We start from the raw sequence: 18,577 nt of genomic DNA on the forward strand, positions 1-18,577 counted from the left end.
GGGTCAGGAGGAGCTTTCCCAGCTGAGCCTGTCATACCTTTAGAAGTCTCACTTGGGACTGGTAGGCAATTTTCAGCCCATGGGCTCTGTGCCCTTTTCCTGTTATTCCCAGGGACCAGCCACACTCTGAAGGAATCATATAGGCTCTTGTGTCTCTAGTCTCAATACCCAGGAGCTTCTCTTCACGCAGGGTGTGATGAGCATCATGCATGAGTGCACTTCACACCCTGAGTATCTCTGCAGATCTGTATATGTGATGCTGTAGATACTGAATTTTTGATCACAAGCTTTGGCTGCCACTATAAACTCTAGCTCTGAGCGTCATAAGCCTCTTTTTTTAGGTGACCACTGCTTAGCTGTCCCACTAAGACCTTGGGAAGCACCTGGGCGAGAGCTCCCCATGCCAAAGCTCACCTTTGGACAACTAGTGAGCCTAGGAAAAGGCTTAGCAGAGGGAGTGTTGGCATAGGGAAGTCCACTCTGGAGATGCTCTCTCCCTGTGGATAGAACTCCTTCACCTAAGAGTTCAGTGTCCACTCTGGAGTCGGTACAAGGACGGCAGGCATACTGATTCCCTGCAGCTTGCTGATGGTGACATTTTTTGCTGGTCTCTGTAACATTGGAGTGAACCTAGCCAAGGCTGGGCTCTTGCGAAGAAGGATCCACAAGGGTCAGCAGAGTTGGATGTTCCATGGTGCCCATTGGCAGCACCTTACTCCCACCCAGGAATCCCCTTTCCCATGTGTCCTGCCTGGGACTCACCTTGGCCCTGGCCCTGGCCCTAAGCTGGGCTACTGAGAGGAGGCGTGGAGACTAGCATAGTGCTTCTGGAACTGGCCATGGGATAATGTGTGGGAGCTCCAAAGCAAGAATGGCCCAGTGTGTTGTGGTCATGGCATCTCTGAGACACAGGAGAGTCAGTGCTACATTGGTACTAAATTCAGTTTTTGCCAGCAGCATCCTAGGGCCAGTTTTTGAGCCTTGGTTTCTCTGTCAGAAATGGAGAAAATGGTAGTAGCCACTTTGCTGGCTCCAAAGGCTCTTATGCCCCCCAGATGGGGGATTTGTGGTTACCTCTGTAAACTTCATGCATAGGCATCCTTGAGTTAGGGAGTTCTTAAGAAACCGAGACTGTACCAGACTACATCAATTCTGGAGACAGCAAGGAGAGGCTGTGACTGCTGCAGGGCTGTGTGAGCAGGTGCTTTCAGGAAAGTCCACTGGGTAGCATGTGAGGAGGCTGGGTGTAGGGCCTGCAGAGGGCAGGAGGTATCCTCTGTGGGGTAGAAGGCAGGAGTCAGGTGTGGGGCCTAAAGCTGGGGTGGCTTCAGAAGTAAGCTGATGCACAGCTCTGCCCATGTGGATCATTTGTGAATAGCTGTTTTCTGTCAATACTGGTTTATATGTTTCTTAGAATAACAGATAACTTTGTTTATACCAAGTTAATTACTCTTCACTGAGATAAAAAGAATAGTTTTTTTTTTTTTTTTTTAATTGAAGACATGGTGAGTCAAATCAAAATATGTAGTACTGACTCAAGAACACTGGGCCAAAAGAGGAGTATGCCTGGGTATTAAGTTCTTTGCCCAGAGGGTGCAGCCTCTGGTCTCTTTCTCTTGTGGGTCCAAGAGGCCTTAGGCTGCTGCTGCTCTTTTGCTGGGCTGGATGAGGGTCCCAGGTCTCGATCTCCCTGGTAATAAAAGGCTGAGGCATACACAGCCTCTCTCTCTGTCCCTTGCTCCTATTGGAAGAGAAATCCTGGAAGGTTTGGTCCTGCCTTGGCTAGATGGCCAAATGGCCAGTGAAGGAGAATTGGATCTCTACATGCTTTCCAGAAGGGATCAATGGACTACCTGCCTTTGTGGTGTGTGTAAGCTCACCAGATATGAGAGGGTCATAGAGGTGGGCTGTGTGTGTGTGTGTGTGTCTTTGTCTTTGACCCTAGAGGAAAATTAAGGCATCTTTCTCTTTTGTTCTTCCCCACAGTACGACAATCTCCTGAGCCAGTTTGGCTGCATGCAGGTGTCCTCATCTTCCTCCTCCCACTCCCTGTCTACGGCAGATGCGGGCCTGCCCCACAGGTCAGGCAGCAACATAGAGCAGTACATCCACGATTTGGACACTAATTCTTTTGAACTGGACTTACAGTTTTCTGAAGATGAGAAGAGGTTATTATTGGAGAAGCAAGCTGGTGGAAATCCTTGGTAAGAAGTATAGTATAGTGGCTGAGCACAGTGGCGCATACCTATAATCCTAGAGACTTGGGAGGCTGAGGCAGGAGGATTGCAAGTTCAAGGCAGCCTCAGCAACTTATCAAGACCCTAAGCAACTTAGTGAGACCCTGCTTCAAAATTTAAAGGGGGTAAAGCACCCCATTAAATCCTCGTTTCCCCTCTACCTCTAAAAAAAGAAATACAGGTATAACCAACACTAGAAATGCAATGAGCCCAGAGAGTGGCTGGCAGGGCTGGAGGGAGATCTTGCCTGGTACCACCTCCCCGTGCCTGAAGCATGCTGCAGGGTCAGTTATTAAGTGGGTTGGGACCCTCAGAGCCCTGGTTCTAGTGGGCAAGGCTGGAGACAGTTCCCTTGCTCTGCCAGGCATTTGGATGGCCCAGGTGTAGGTGTGGAGTCCCTATGACTAAAATAGATGCTGCCCATAGGGAGACATTGGGGTGTTTCTAAGGTCCTGATTTTTATTTGTATTGAAGCAGACGTTTTCCATGTTCATTGGCCATTGTGTTTTTTCTTTTTCTTTCTTTCTTTTCTTTTTTTTTTAAATTTTTTTGAGGTGCTTTGTATCCTCTGCTTTTTCTTGTATATTTTGCATCTTTTTAAAATTGACTTTTAAGAGCCATAATGAAAGATATTCTCTGTTGTATACTTAGCCAACATTTTTCTACAGTTTATCTCTTTTGTCTATCCATGCTGTTGTTTTGTATAGAAGTTGCAAATTCTCACAAAGTCCATCCTGTCCATGTTTTTATTGTTTTCTAACTTAGTCTCTTGAAAAGGGCCTCAGTATTTTTACCTGCATTTTCTTCAAGTGTTTTTATGCTTTTTTTTTTTTTTTTTGGTGCTGGGGATCAAACCCATGGTCTTGTGCATGCAAGGCAAGTACTCTACCAACTGAGCTATAACCCCAGCCTCAAGTGTTTTTATGCTTTTACCTTTCATGTAGGCAGACACACCCAAGGTGGTGGCATCTCTTGGGAAGGCATGTTGAGGTGGGGTGAAAATAGAAGATAGGAAGGGGAGAGTTGAAGCTTTGGCAAAGAAGGAGAGAGGATGCATGGGACTGGGGACTTGTGAGGAGAGAGGAGATGAGCCCTCAGAAGCTTCCCCAATGAGATGCAGAGGGAAAAGCTGAACGTAGCTAAGAATGGGATATTGTACCATCAGAAATTATCTCTGGAAAAAGAGTATAAATGTTGACTCCCCAGAAATAACCTACAATTCTAGGGAGTCTAAGTTTGTCCTTTAACTCACTTTTTCCTTAAGTGGTATTGCTAGGGATAGGAGCAAAGAATGTTTGGTGAAAACAGCTTGAGCAGTGCTGGACATAGCTCTGAACAAGTGTGTGTGCTGGGCTGTGTGGTGGCCTACTGGGCTCTTGCATGTTGGGCCTCCAGCCAACCTGCTCTTCACTGGCTCCTCTCCAGGTGTGTGTGCATCTTGGCTCCTCTGATGACCCCTCAAAGGTCTGTATCTCTGCCCAGGGGCAGGGTCACCCTAGGTGATTCAGTGGCAGGCTGGACAGGGGAGCTTGCATCCTCCTGCATGTGTCCTTTGGGTTTAGGGTTCTCTTTCCTTTTCCTCCAGATTTCAGGCTCATTGTGAAAGGTGATGACTACAGAGAGCTTGGAGGATCTCGCATTTGACAGTGGTCAATCCTTCAAGCATCTTGTTCTTGTGAACAGTGAGATTGGGGAGTCCCTAAGCTCAAGGCCGGGACTTGGGTGTATGATGCTATTAAAATTATTCATTCTTATTCTCTGGTAGTGTGCAGTAGAGTTTTTTTTAGTGGCTCCATGCTGTAGGGTGGACATTATTTTGACAATTAATGGAATGTGTATTGTTATTTCTAGAATTTTCTGAAGTTAGTAGGTTTATGGTTTAAATACGTGTATTTTTGGAGATTAATAGGTTCTCAATATTTCCACTGAACCCTTACTAGCAATCTTCAGTTATACCTGCTATAATCTTTGTAATTTTATATCATTCAATAAATCACTTTGAAATCCTGATGTTTTCCTTGAGCCTACATGGAAGCACAAGAAGAAGTAAGTATACTTCATTGACTTGTTTTGTACTATTATTAACAAATTTATCAAGAGATTTTGTAAATTGTACTAAAACCTATTTCAGATATTAATGTTTTTCTCCAGAAGTAAAATGTGTATTTTTCATATGTGAGTACGAGCCATTGGCTTAACAGAGGAGAAGCCTGCCTTCTCAACTGCTGCAGCATTGCTCAAGTCTAAAGATGCTGAAAAGAAGCCTAGCTTAATTTTATTTTGGTCTCATTAAGTTGCCCCAGCCGTCCTCAAACTTTGGCTCCTCCTGTCTCAGCCTCCCACTGCAGGCATGTGCCACCATACCTGGCAGCCATGGGGGAAGGACCTCATAGAACCAGAGGTGGTACTCCATTGTGTTAGGGTTACCTTCACCATCTGCAGCAGGAAGTCCCTGGAGAAGGTGCATGCTGACTTGAGAGGTCAAAGGAAAAGGATCCTTCAAAATGAAAGGAGCAGGGCTGGGGATGTGGCTCAATCCTCAGCACCACATACAAACAAGGATCTTGTGTCCGCCAAAAACTAAAAAATAAATATTAAAAAAAAATTCTCTCTCTCTCTCTCTCTCTCTTTAAAAAAAAAAAAAACCAAAGTGAAAGGAGCCATTCGGAAACCTACTAAGACCCTGAGATCATCTAGAGAGTGCCTTATGGTGAAGGTTCTTAGACACAGAGTGGTTTCCAGAAGAGAATCCACAGCAACACACTGACTTTCCAGCCCTTCCCAGAATGTTAAGCAAGTTCCTTCTGTCAACTTCAAGCCAGGAGCCAAGTTGTCATCACCATTGCAGATGTCTAAATCAATTATTTTAATAAATTGATTATCAGTTATTAAAAAAGAAGGAGAAAGGGCTGGGGATGTACCTCAGTTATAGAGCACTTGCTTAGCAGGAATAAGACCCTGGATTCAATTGCAACTTCTTCAAACAAAAGAAACTGAAATGCCAGAGAGCTTTATATGTGGCAGGAGGAATCTACACCAGTGAAACTAGGCAAAATTATAAATACAAAACAAAAATGGGATAAAAGCTGTCTTTCCTTTGACTTTATAGATCTTAATGCTTTGCTTTTTTTCTGTCTGAACAGAACTTTGCACAATATTATAGTTCTGAATATAAATTAATAAATATATAAATTAATTACAACTTTTTTGGGGGGAGGGTGATGGGGATTGAACTGGGGACCTTGTACATACTGGGCAATGCCCTATCACTGGCTATCTCCCTAGCCCTGCAACATCTTTTTGAGACCAACAGTTCAGAGTTTTAAAGATAGAGAATTTTTTAAAGGGAATGTTTTCTACTTAAAAGGAACATTTTAAATGTGTATGTGCTGAGATCTTTAATAGCTAAGCACTTTTACAGTGTTCCAGACTAGAAATTAAAAAGCCTTTGAAGCACACAGAAAAGTTGGGCTGAGGATACAGAGGCCACACAGTCTCTGGGAGACAGAGGCTCCTGGCTGCAACTGTGCTTCCTACATGGAAGCCAACACTGCCACTGTCCACAAGACAGTGGAAATGCACCATAGAGGAGGGAATTCATATCCCTGCTTTCTCCTGTAAGGCAAGTTGTGAATGAATGTGCACACAGGACAGGACTTGTTGAGAAGCTGGTACCACCCAGCTTCTCACCAAAGATGTTCTGTTGTTTTGAAGTTCTTGGCAGTAAGCACAGACAGTGCTGACATAGTCGAAATGTGGAAGAGTCCCTATTCAAATAGTTGTTGTGGAACAATATGTGCTCCTTTGTGCTGAGGTGCAGAAGCTGTGGTGGATACAACTGCTGGCATCAATTGAGGCCTAGGCATCAAGCAGTGCAGGGCCATATTAGTTCTTCATAGCCATATGCTCATAGAAAGAAAAGAAGCTGGTCTCACTTTCAAGTATTTCTAGAAATAATGAGTTTGGTTGATGTTCCACGTGACGACATGGAAAGTATGCCTTGGCACTTCTGCTTAGAACACAAGTGTGACAGCTGTTTCAAGGAAAGCACTTATTTGCACACTTGACACTCTCCAGGTAACACCATCCCCACTAGAGTCTGATTGGTTGGCCAACTGCAGTTGTGCAGGTGTGGGCACTTGGATGACATTTTTCTTTTTTTTTTTTTTCTTTTCTTTCTTTTTTTTTTTTAGAGAGAGAGAGAGAGAGAGAATTTTAATATTTATTTTTTAGTTTTTTGGCGGACATAACATCTTTGTATGTGGTGCTGAGGATCGAACCCGGGCCGCACGCATGCCAGGAGAGCGCGCTACCGCTTGAGCCACATCCCCAGCCCCGACATTTTTCTTGATAATTTTTTTTTCAAAGAAAACAATTGCTAGTATCTGTACCGATGATAAAATTGAAATGTTCAAGTGAAAATTAGGATTTTGGAAAGTTGTTACTATAGTTTGACATCTTCTTTTGAGGAGATCAGTGTTGATGCTAATGAATTAATTCATTGATATTGTAGAGTGATACTTGTTGCCATTTGGAAGCTCTCCAGTATTTCCCAGATGACTCCACAGTGTGCTATTGTAGAATCATGTAATGGCAGAAGGTCCATTTCAAGTGTGAGGTAGATTGGTGGTGTTAAAGTCACAGAGCATGGAAAGCTCCTTAATGCTGTTCGTCTTTAAGAAACTACTACTTTTTGAGTTTTAGTATAATATCAAAGAAGAGTATCCACAATTATCTAAGAGGCTATTAAAACCTTCCTTTTTCTAGCAGTTCATCAGAAGGAGGCTGCATCTTTACATACTGGAGCCTGAAGGACAGATGTGAGAGTCTAGCTCCATTCTTCTAAATTAGATTTTTTAAATGCATAACCATGCTTCTCATTCCATTAACTATTTTTGCTACTGTCCTAGATATGGAACACGGGGCCTATCCTCAGCACTTTATTATTTTTATTTTGGCACAGTGTCTCACTGAGTTGCCCACACTGCCCTCAGACTTCAATCCTTCTGTCTCAGCCTCCCAAGTAGATGGCTCACAGGAGTGTGCCACCATGCTGGGGACAGAGGAGGTCACTTTTAAATATTATTTATGCAACGGATTTATTGTTTTAATGACTTAAATAAATATTTGAAAATGTCTTCGTTTGTTTCTCAGTCCGTTTGGTGGATAGAATCTGGAGACAGATCTTTTGGGTCTCCATCAAGTTGAAGTCCAAGACCTAAAGAGTAGAGGGTGGACCTTTCAGAGCAAACAATGTCCCATCAGCCATTGCCACTGGTTCCCACCAAGTGAATCGAGGTCTAGAGAGGCTTCCTGGAGTTCAGGGCAGCCACTCCCAGTCCCACAGCCTCACTGTGCTCTCCAGATGGAGTTTTTCTGGGTGTTTCATGCTCAGATCTTTCAAGATGGGTCCTCTTTGGGATCTGTGTGGGGTACAGGGGAGGAAGAGGAAATAATCTAGGCTTTGGAGTTGGGGAAGAGCAGGATTTTACATTGTCATCTCTTGTGAGTTGAAAGTAGATGTCATCAGATGCTCAGCCACTATATGGTGAGGCTGAGAGATGTCATCCATTTTGGGGAGCCAAATGCTGTGTGTGTAAGTAAGGTTGTCCACTGAATAGTTAGCTGTATCTCTGATTGAGGTTTGGTTTTGGCTCTAAGTCTTCAAATGGCTTCTACAACCTGCCAGGGAGAAGAAGTACACTTGGAGGAGCAGGAGGTTTCTTCAGGAGTGGAAATTGACTCTGAAGTAAAAAATCAAAATGATTCCTTCTGGGCTGGGATTGTAGCTCAGTTGTAGAGCGCTTGCTCACACACGTGAGGCCCTGGGTTCGGTCCTCAGCACCACATAAAAATAAATAAATAAAGATATTGTGTCTATCTGCAACTTAAAAATATATATATATATTTCTTCCTTGGAAGTATTTTTTCTTTGTTTTGTGGTACTGGGGATTGAATCTAGGGGCACTTTACTACCAAGCTACGTTCCCAGTTCTTTTTTTTTAAGTTGCTAGGTCTGACCTCAAAATTTTGATCCTCCTGCCTTAGCCTTCCTGAGTTGCTGGGATTACAGGCGTGCACCACTATACCTGGCTAAAGTACTTAAACTTTTAAAGTAGATAAACAAGTTACTTGTAAGCTCATTGGCTAACTAAGCTAGTACACTGTGATATAACTGCTAATAATGGAGTTTTCTTGGCCTCTGTTTGCCCCCTGTACTCTCTGACTCGTGGGCCTCAGCAAGGTAGGGGTTCCCCATTTGCACAGGAGTGAGTGGCACTACTTCCTGTGGTGCCTACATGTTCTGCTGCTAAGTTATCACAGGCTTCACTTTCTCTCTGAATGATAATGCTCTGGACCTCTCTGTCCTCCTTTTCCTTTTCCTTTTCCTTCTAAGGCTAGATTTATAAAGTGGGATTACTTCCTGATATGCATTTCTAAATTGCTTTTCCAGCATGGCCTCATTTCAGGCCATTAGTGCTACATGAGAACAATTGTATCCCCCTGCAACCCCAGTGGTCCCAGAAGAATGGTACAAAGGATGCTCAATCCCATTTCTTTATTAAGGACTACTGAAAATGTTTTTGTATCACCTCGTTCTTTTGGGGAACTTCCAATTTGGGTACTTTGTTCACTTTTCTGCTGAGACTGGTGGCCTCTAGAGGCGCTTGGTGTTGGCTCTGTGGAGCACAGGTGTTGTCCCTTCCAAAGCCTGTTATCCTGGTGGTTTTGTGGTTAGAGTTGTTTTTGTTCTCATGTAGTCCAGCCTGTGGTTTTGTGTTTGGTGACTCCTTTTACTTTGGTCTTGGAAGGCAACTCCTCCCGCATAGCTTGAAGAATTTCCCTCATCATCTTCTGGTACTCCCCTTGTCTGGTTTAATCTTTCAGACTTACTTTCTCATGCACTGTGAGAGCCAAGGACAAGATGGCACCATGAGGCCTCCTTTTCCCTTGCTTATGTATCAGGCCTTTTATAGGGGATTCTTTGCCTCTTCTCTCACCGTAGGTTTCTGTGTGTGTGTGTGTGTGTGTGTGTGTGTGTACATGCATGTGCACGCACACATGCACAGGTGCACTAAGGATTGAACCCAGGACCACCTCCATTTTCTTGTGTTGCCTCTGGTTCTCAAAGCCTACAGAATGCCTTTGGCCAAGACTTGGCCTAGACAGGCCAGAATTGATCAGGCTGTGGGGATAGTAGAGTTTGATGGGAGAATTGGGTTTTTCCATTTCAGTTCTCCTTCTTACAAGTGCTCTGGCCCCTTGGTAAGTTGCCCAGGTACTTACATGGTTGTCTTAGGCCTTTTTCAAATATAAAAACAGTATTCTACAGGAGAACCTCAGATTAGGGATTTCAGTGGAATCAGCTAGATATAGGGCTGAGGGAATAGTTCAATGGTTGATCACTTGCCTGGCATGCACAGGCCCTGGGTTCCATCCCCATCACTGCATGGGGGTGGGGGTGGGAGTGGTATGATATATAAATCAGTAGCTATTAGCTTTAACAAGTGAGGTAACCTATAGACATTAAGATGACCTCTTGGGCTGGGGTTATAACTTAGCGGTAGAGCACTTGCCTAGCATGTGTGAGGCACTGGGTTCAATTCTTAGCACTGCGTATAAATAAGTGATATAAAGGTTCATTGACAACTAAAAAAAATATTTTTTTAAAATGATCTCTTATGCTTTTAGGAGGCAAAGTGAAGTGTTGTACTTGCTGCTGCTGATGGGTATTATAACAAAGCCTGTACTTGAAACTTTGTTTTCCAGATTTGCCACATTTAAATGGATGTATTATATTAGTGTGATAGGGATTCCAGAAAAGATGTCCCCCCTCCAGGTGCTGGGGTCAGACCCAGGGCTGGTGCCTGCTGAGTTTATTATACTCTGCCCTATCCCAGAAAAGACATTCTTTTTTTTTTTTTTTTTTAAGAAGTGTTAAATATTCTTTATTTAATATAATACATGAACCACACTAAAAGGCCTTTCCATAAAGAAAAAAACAGCATTTTAGATACCTGGGATTCTAATTAAATTGGCATGATCAACAGAAATATAAAGTAGACACTGCTACCTTATTTTTAGCCATTGCCTTTAATAAGCTAATGAACACAAATTGAAACACATGTGAATCATGCTTGGTTCTGAGAGAGTGAAGGGAGAGTTCCCCTATATTTAAGCATATTCACATAATCACTTATATAAATCCAAATATAAAACCAGTTTCTAGATGGCATTCACCATTTTTGCATAATACTGAATATTACTTATTAAGTCCAGGCATAACTTTAAAAAGGGGAAAACAGTGATACAATTTACTGAAGTGGGATTATAGCCAAAATATTAATTTAACTACAAGTTATTTTTACTTAAATCAAGAAAAATTATTTTGTCAGTCATTCCTGATAAGAATCTGGTGTGTCACATCAATTAAATTATGGTGCACATAAAAAAGCCACAAGACATTTATTTTTGGTAATAAATAAGGCAGTGGCTATTATTCATTAGTACCTTTTTTGAGATAAGCTATTAAGCCTACCCTTTTTCCCTTCTTAATGCCAGGGAAGATCATTTTTGTTTCAGGGATGTATTTTGGGGGATTCTCCAAATACTCCATCAGTGTATTCTCTCCCCAGGTGCTACCTTTGTTCTTGTTGGCATCTGTGTGAGAGAATCCAGCAGCCTGACCTGTCTTCTGCCCAAACAGTCCTTGGAGATTTGGCCCAGTCGTGTGCTTGCCTCCCTTTTCCGTGATGTGGCACGGGGGGCATACTTGTGAACAAAACTCTTTGCCTTTCTCAGCATCACTCTTTTTAAAATTTTCAGTTGTACATGGGCACAATACCTTTATTTATTTTTATGTGGTGTTCAGGATCAAACTCAGGGCTTCGTGTGCTAGACACAGGCTCTACCACTGAGCTAAATAGCCTGAGCCCCAACATCACTCATTTTTAATTCATTCTTTCATTGCTACCACAAAGTAGGTTCCCACTCAGAAGCCAGATGTCCCACTCTCTAGTCCAAGGACACACCATGTCTGTGCTTATGTCAAAACATTCTTAAACCAGGTCCAAGTTGGGTCTTTCAAGAATTTGTGATCTTAACGCACTCTAGATTGTACACCCTGAACTGGGAAGTCCTGGCATGGGAAGTAGCTTAATTATCACAATCTCGTCCTGAATGATTATTTATCTCTTCTCTCACCATAGGTTTGTGTTGAGGGGTGGGTGCACATGTGCACTAGGGATTGAACCCAGGGCCTCCTGCATTTGCATTTGCTATGTGTTGCCTTTGGGTTCAGGGTACCATCCCCTCTACCTGTTCTCTGCTGCATAGATACCCCAGCCAAGAAGTGACTATGGGACTTTGGTCCAGACACAGGTGAAATGTCCCATGTGTTGCATTAGGAGTTGTTTCCTGTATCTGAAGCCTGGCTGGATCTGCAGGTGACAGTCTTGGTAGTGCAGAATCCCAGAGGTCCTGTGGGGTTTTCTGAAAGAAGGAGTCTGGGGAGTTTCTGTGAGTGTCTTATTCTTGTTTTCTTCTTCTTTTTTATAGGCACCAATTTGTAGAAAATAATCTAATACTAAAAATGGGTCCAGTGGATAAGCGAAAGGTGAGTCAGACTCCTGCTGATTTTTGTCTTCATAGGTGACTTCCTTCCGCTGCTAGCTTGGCTTAGCTCTCCTTTCTTGGGCTCTTGCCATGATGTGTTGACATAGTGTTCTTCATCTTGGCACTCTATAAAGAAATCTCTAGATTTAATAGCCCAGGAAGATTTAAGCCCTCAGGGAAACAGTTGGAACCCCATTGAGTTCCAAAAAGTTGGAACTCCCACAGGGAGTCAGCAAGGGGCAGGTGGAAAGCCAGCTTCAGCTCTGGCTCTGGAACCTGGCTTCCCATTTCAAGGTGTCTGTCCTGTGGAGTCCATGTCTAGTACCCTAGCAGGTGGTCTAATATTTTGTTAGTATTATGTTATGTTTTATGGATTAAGCAGATTGTGCCAGAAAATACCAGACTCTTCAACCATTCTAAGCATGACTCTCAACTGCCCTTCCTACCTGTGCAGCTTCCACCCAGTGAAATTCTCCATGCAGGTGGGCTGTGTTTGACCTGGCCTGCCCAGAGTGGGCTTCTGTGACTTAGACAAGCCAGGGGACAGTGGGACGGTGGTCAATGGCCCATCTGTGTGAGCTCAGCAGCAGGGTCTAGGTGGGGTACAAGGTGTCCTAGCTCAGTGGAGAGGTAGCTGGCATGATCCCTGTGCGCTGAGCTACTCTAGGTGAGTTCCCTCTGAGGTAGCAGTGCATGTTGTCCACACTCACCTGTGAATCTTGATGATAGGGTTGTTTGTTTGTTTGTATCAGGGTTTATTTGCACGACGACGACAGCTGCTGCTTACAGAAGGGCCACATCTATATTATGTTGATCCTGTCAACAAAGTTCTAAAAGGTGAAATTCCATGGTCACAAGAACTCCGACCAGAAGCCAAGAATTTTAAAACTTTCTTTGTTCACACGGTGAGTCTGTTTCTGAGAACTCTTATTGGCAGTATTGTCATAGACCTCAGTGCTTCCGCTGACAGCATCCCTCGCTTTGGTCAAGGGAGCAGCTGGGACCATGGCACTTTCCCATCTCCCTGAGAATCTGCATTAGCTGCTCAGCCCTGAATTGGGCTGGGAGACACCCAGGGCTTTTTTTTCAACTTGGGGTGGTCACTTGCCTGCATATTTAATTTCTGCATGTGTGGAAAGAAGAAGCCCCCTGTGCTCACAGGCTTCTCCAAGGCACTTGTAGCACTAGCAACAGGACACAGGACGGGATGGAGGGTGGGTGGGACTCCCTGGAGAACATCAGGTACTCTGTCTTTGCAGCCTAACAGGACATATTACCTGATGGATCCAAGTGGGAATGCTCACAAGTGGTGCAGAAAGATCCAGGAGGTTTGGAGGCAGCGATACCAGAGCCACCCAGATGCTGCTGTGCAGTGACGTAGCCTGCGGCCGAGCTGCCCTTCGCTGCCAGGATACCTGCCCCAGCGCGGCTCGGCCGCCACCCGGGACACTTCCAGACCACCTGCCAGCCATCTCAAGGAGAATGCGGACAGCGGAAACCTTCCAGCTTTTTTATTTAAAAGAAAAGAAAAAAAATACCCAACCACACAAAGAACAAAACCAGTAAAAAACAGGAATTCAGGGTCGCTTTGCTTGCTCTCTGTGCTTTGTGGAGGCTTCCATGTGCTCTTGGGGCCGTGAAGACCCAGCCCCTTGCACGGCAGCCCAGCTCCTGCCCAGACCAGTGGCTAGACTTGGTGTCACCAGCCCCTCCTAGCATCCATCAAAACCATGTGCCTGCCACGCACCACTCCTACTGTGGCCCAGGGACTGGCTCTTTCTGCCCACCCCCACTGTCACGGAGCCCTTCACCAGGGAACCTCTGTGCACCGTACTGTGTGTACTACAGACAGGGTTCTTAGCTTTGTGAGTGTGCTCCCTACCTTATGTTCCTCATGCATGGCCCTGGAGGTGTGGCCTGGCCCTTTGTGTCTCCTGTTGTGGCTCTGGTGACAGGATTTCTGTGGTTCCTGCTGTCTGGCAGGCAGATTGAGAAGTGAAGAGTAGGCAAGACTGTGGAGATGACATGCAGAGCAGGCTGCTGCAGTTACAAGGAGCCCTCCTGGGTCTCAGCTCCCATGTCCCACCTCCTAGCAGTGTCCTTCAGTGGGGCTGGATGCCAAGCCAAGCACGTGCTTGGGAGGGGCACTGTCAGATAGAAACCAGGTTAGCACCCAGCTGAGTTTTTGCCAGATACACAGAACCCTGTCCTGTACTTGGCAAGGCCAGGAGGTACCACAGAATCCTCAGGCCTTCCTGAGAATCTGGAAAGTTTTAAATGTACAGGCTGCCTGTACAGGCTACTAGTAAGGTCAGGCTTGAGAGAATCCTAGTGTCAGCAGTCCCAGGGTGCTTCAGTCTCCTGCCCAGCCTTATGTGCCCCTGTTCATGTTGTGGCTAAACACTTCTCAAAGATAGCTCAGTTTTTACATTTCTGTGTTGGAAATCTAAAAGCCTTCTTCCCGCACTGCCTGGTCACTTGGCCAATGAGGGTGGAGTTTGTTTAGAAAAAAGTGTTATTTACTGTTGCCCGGGACATTAGAATAGCCCACTGAAGCCTGAGTCTGTTTGATCTGGTGTCTTCTGCCAGTTTTAGTGCGACTTTCCTTTTTCGCTTCCATAGCAGTGCTTTGCTTTTTAGAGACTAGAATGTACCAGTCCCTTGCTTTGCTTTGCTGCTTCCAGGCAGAGTGCTCCAAAAGGTCTCAAATGTGCCTGTCCTTGCCTTGATTGTCCCTGAAGGGTGGCTTTCAGTCCCTGGGGAAGAAGAGCAGGCACCTGCCTTTGCAGTCTGCTCACAGACACCATCTGACTCCCATGTACCCAAGGCAGGAACAACTTTGCCATTTCTGTAGACCTTCATAAAGGCACCAGCAAAAGGCCCACAGAAAATGTACTCCTTACACCTATCACCTGGTGTGCCAGACCAGTCCAAACTGAGAAGAAAGATTTCTTTCCCAAACTGTTTTAATGATAAGAGTGGTTCTTTTTAAACTGAGAGGAAGTGCAGATGTGGGGCTGCACTAGTGCTAGACTGGAACAGAGGTATTCCCCAGGCTTTGACAGTCATTTCTGTGAGAGCTGTGTGTGAGCAAGCATGTGTCAGGTTCCCACCTGTCCTTGGGGATCCTCAGAGAGCGGGGAACAGACCAGGTCTCCTCTCAGCCTTTAGAAGGCTTGCTTGTGTTAGGTGAGTCTCACTTGGCTGTTTTTTTTCTTGAAATCCTGTGCAGACTCACTCCCCTTGTTGCTATTTTGACCTCTTCAGAATGTCCTGTGTCTGCAGGGGTAGCTCCCTGACTCTCCTGCCTGTGCACACACATGCAGAGAAGGGGTCTCTTGGGGCAATCTGGTACAGTGGAACAAGTAGGGCTAAGACTCGGCTGAATAAGAGAACCTGGCCAATTAGAATAAAGAACTAGAATAGAAGTCTTCTTTTATCTGCGCCCTCTGGAGAGCACCGCTACCTCCTGGGCTTCACCAATAAACACCATCCCAACCTCCTCCACCACATGGCTGAGGGCCAAGACAAATGCCACACCGTTCCCTGTTCCCCTTGGTCCTTACTTGCTGTCCCTTTTTTTCCTTGCTGCTTTTTTGTTAAGGGCCGTGCACATTCTTCTTTAGCCCTGACTTATGTTAGTCTAGCTTTTCCAGTCACTCTCAAGCTGTCACCTAGCATGCAGATACTGTGGGTTTCAGGGAACATGTAGACATGCGTTTGTGGAGACACAAGTTGGGTCTAGCCCAGGTGAGAAAGTAGTGCCCTCCTGTATAATAGATCCAGGAGCCATGGGTCCCACTAAGGACCAGTAAGGACAAATGTAAATGCCTTTCTATGGCTTCTCCCAGCCCAGAGGGTAGCAGACTGGTGGCCATGGCTCAGACAGCCCACTGTGCCCTGCCTTCCCTGGGGATGCAGAGGGAGCTAGGTATAGATGGTTTGTTTGCACCCTTTTTCCTCTGGTGCCAGCCAGGGCAGCAGGCATCCCTGTGTGGAGCTTAAGCCTCTATACCCTAGGGATTGGCACTGTGGTGTATCTACCATTCTCAACCTTAACTTCCTAGAGGCTTGTTAGAAATTTGCTTTAAGAAAGTTGGCTTATGTTGTCAGTCCAAAGCAAACAGGGACTTCACCTGCTCCAGTGCTCTCAGTCTGCTCTGGTATTTGTGGTCCATGCTGGAAGGACTCAGCCCCGTGGTATACATCCACACACACCAGCCAGAGAGCTCCAGGTGATTCTGTGCTTTCTTAAAAGTAGTAGTTTCTTTCTGAAAAAAATCAACTAGGCTCTCCACCCAGAGTCCACTGTGAGCATTTTGATCTAGATTCTGTCCCCTCTTCCATTGATTTGCTTTTCAAACTAAATTGGGAACATACAGTGTACATTATTTTGTATCCATCTTTTTCATTTGATATTTTATCTGAAGTACTTTCCCATGTCATGAGCAGTTCTTCAAAAGCATGTTTTAATGATTGTAGAGTCTAATGGTCATAAATTTTTATGATAGTTTTATCTATTTCCCTATTGTAAAAGACTTAGGTGGTTTCTGGTTTTTCACTGTTTAAATAATGCTGTGATGAATGTCCTTATAAATCTTTCTATATTTGACTCTGATCTTTTCCCCTTAGATATCAGCAAATGGTATTTTAGGGTTAAAGAGTTTGTTCATTTCACTCAGATATTCCTCCCTCTTGGTCTTGTTGCTCAGATGCTCAGAGTTTCAGTAACAGCCTCCTTCCTGGTGTCCTACAGATTTTGAGCAAATCAGTTTTTGCTAAGCTGTGTGTTCCAAAGAATGATGAATATGACTGCTCTCTTTTCTTTTGTTAATGCTAAAATGATGTCATTCCTGCAGATCCATTTGTGACAGATTTTTCCAGGAGCTAATTTCCTTATTTTCGTTGCAATAATCTGGTCATGCTTGCATGTTAGTTCTCTTCCATTTCTGCTGCTATGGCTTCCAAGTTCTTGGTGATGTTTTAAGAAATCTTTTACTTTGTGTCCACAATGGTACTGAATCTGCTTCTGCACAGTCAGCAGAGATAAAAAAAAAAAAGTTGAACTGACCTTGCCACGTGCTTAGTGGGTGATTTGTACTTAAGTTTATAGATTACACCATTTGGGATCACTAGCAGAGCAAGGCTCTTTTGTAAAAGAAACCGTATAGACGATTGTGTTTTACAAGAGTGCATTTGTGTGTCCCTCCACCCCTCAACAGAAGTTCTTAGCAATTCAGGACAACACAATGTCTAGGCCTTTCATTGTGGAATGTGGATCTGAGGTGGCATGAGTGTGAGGTGTTCTCCCTGCCCACAGTGCTGCAGGTTGCCCAGTGGTCTTCAAGTCCAGACCATCCAAATTTGTTTGTGTTTTTATTTCTCCACATTTACTGAGTTCCATTGATTCTGAGGAGAAACATGTACAAGAGGGTTTTCTGACCATCATGCTCAGTGCCACTTGACTACCAGAGCTCAGGGCTGAATTGTGCAGAATTGGGTCTCCTGCCCACCTCTGGTGCACCACAGTTCTTCCTCTGGCTGGGTTACAGACCCAGGGTGCTCACTGCTGTGACTTGAGAGGCCACTTCTGTGAGAATATGGTGAAGGTACTGTGTCCTGACAGATGTTTTTTTTTTTTTGCTTTTTTTCCATTTTGTTTCACTGAAAACCCAGCATGAACTGATGGTGACTCAAGTGGGTGTGACTCTTTGTTCTTGGGCAGAGTGTATGGCAAGAACCCCTGAATCAGGGCTGTAGCCACTTTCAGAGCCTCTGAGAGGCATTGGCTTCTAGCCCAAAACTTCAAGGTTGTAAATTAGCCTGTCTGTGGAGAACTGTTCTGGGAAGGAAACTGTTTTCCAGCAAAGAGCATTTTTATTTGTTGCAGAGATGGCCATGGCAGGTAAATGAATGAGCCAGTGTGAATACCTGAATTTTCCCTGTAATTCTTTTCTTCAATGTGAAGAAACACCAAACTGTATAGAGAACTTTTTACAAAAGGAAGAAAAAAAAATTTTTTTTTTTTTAAAACCCTTGTAGCCCACTATAGTCTAACATCTGGCTGAAAGCTCTCTTTTGACCATAGTTTGATTGGATGTTGACAAATTTAACTGCTGCAGTGTTTGGAGCTGCTGCAGCAGTTCCAACCACATACCATAGGTTGAATGGATAGTATGTTGCTGTCCTTCAGGTTGGTGGCAGTCAGTTGCACCGTGTGTAATGTCCTCTACCTGGTCTGCAGCAGTAACTGTGATGTACAGGCAAAGCAAAAATTTAAAAAAAAAAAAAAAAAAAAAAAACTTATGGAAACAAATAATGCAATGATACTAGGATATACACTTTTGTATTTTTATTCTTATATAAGGTTATTTGCTGGCTATTGTCGGCCTCTAGTTCATTCTGTGTTATTTAAATTCTAATATATGAATTATTTGGATTGAATTCATGTTCGGGGCCACGTTGTTGTATGTATTGATGTACAGCCTTGAATGTGAATAATTATTGTAAACTATTATATTTTACAACTTTTTTTCTGGCTTTATTATATAAATTTTCTATTTGGTCATGGTTTAATCATATCATAATTTAATGAATCTGTTTATTCTTTTTTCAAATATCTGTGCTTTAGATATAGTTCCGGATGATGAATTTCCCTCGTATGCTCCGTAGTCTTGAAATAAAAGCATGTAGAGTGCACCCTTTTGCGAGCCTGATTCTTCCTT

At 44.1% G+C, this 18,577-nt stretch overlaps 1 protein-coding gene across 2 annotated transcripts in view; it reads left to right on the forward strand.

Moving 5' to 3' along the window:
• Pdpk1 (3-phosphoinositide dependent protein kinase 1) overlaps nt 1-18,551 on the forward strand; it is a 70,596-nt gene extending 52,045 nt beyond the window's left edge. For both annotated transcript variants that reach the window (XM_046443132.2, XM_058579166.1), the window contains exons 11-14: nt 1,987-2,204; nt 11,796-11,853; nt 12,605-12,757; nt 13,112-18,551. In XM_046443132.2, coding sequence (XP_046299088.1) covers nt 1,987-2,204; nt 11,796-11,853; nt 12,605-12,757; nt 13,112-13,228 — 546 coding nt within the window. In that variant the 3' untranslated portion in view covers nt 13,229-18,551. The remainder of the gene's footprint in view (nt 1-1,986; nt 2,205-11,795; nt 11,854-12,604; nt 12,758-13,111) is intronic.
• Nucleotides 18,552-18,577: the final 26 nt, after the last annotated feature.

Source organism: Marmota monax, unplaced genomic scaffold, assembly GCF_021218885.2.
Source record: "Marmota monax isolate L192 unplaced genomic scaffold, Marmota_monax_Labrador192_F-V1.1 WCK01_AAM20220418_F8-fsc00035, whole genome shotgun sequence".
Lineage (NCBI taxonomy): Eukaryota > Metazoa > Chordata > Mammalia > Rodentia > Sciuridae > Marmota > Marmota monax.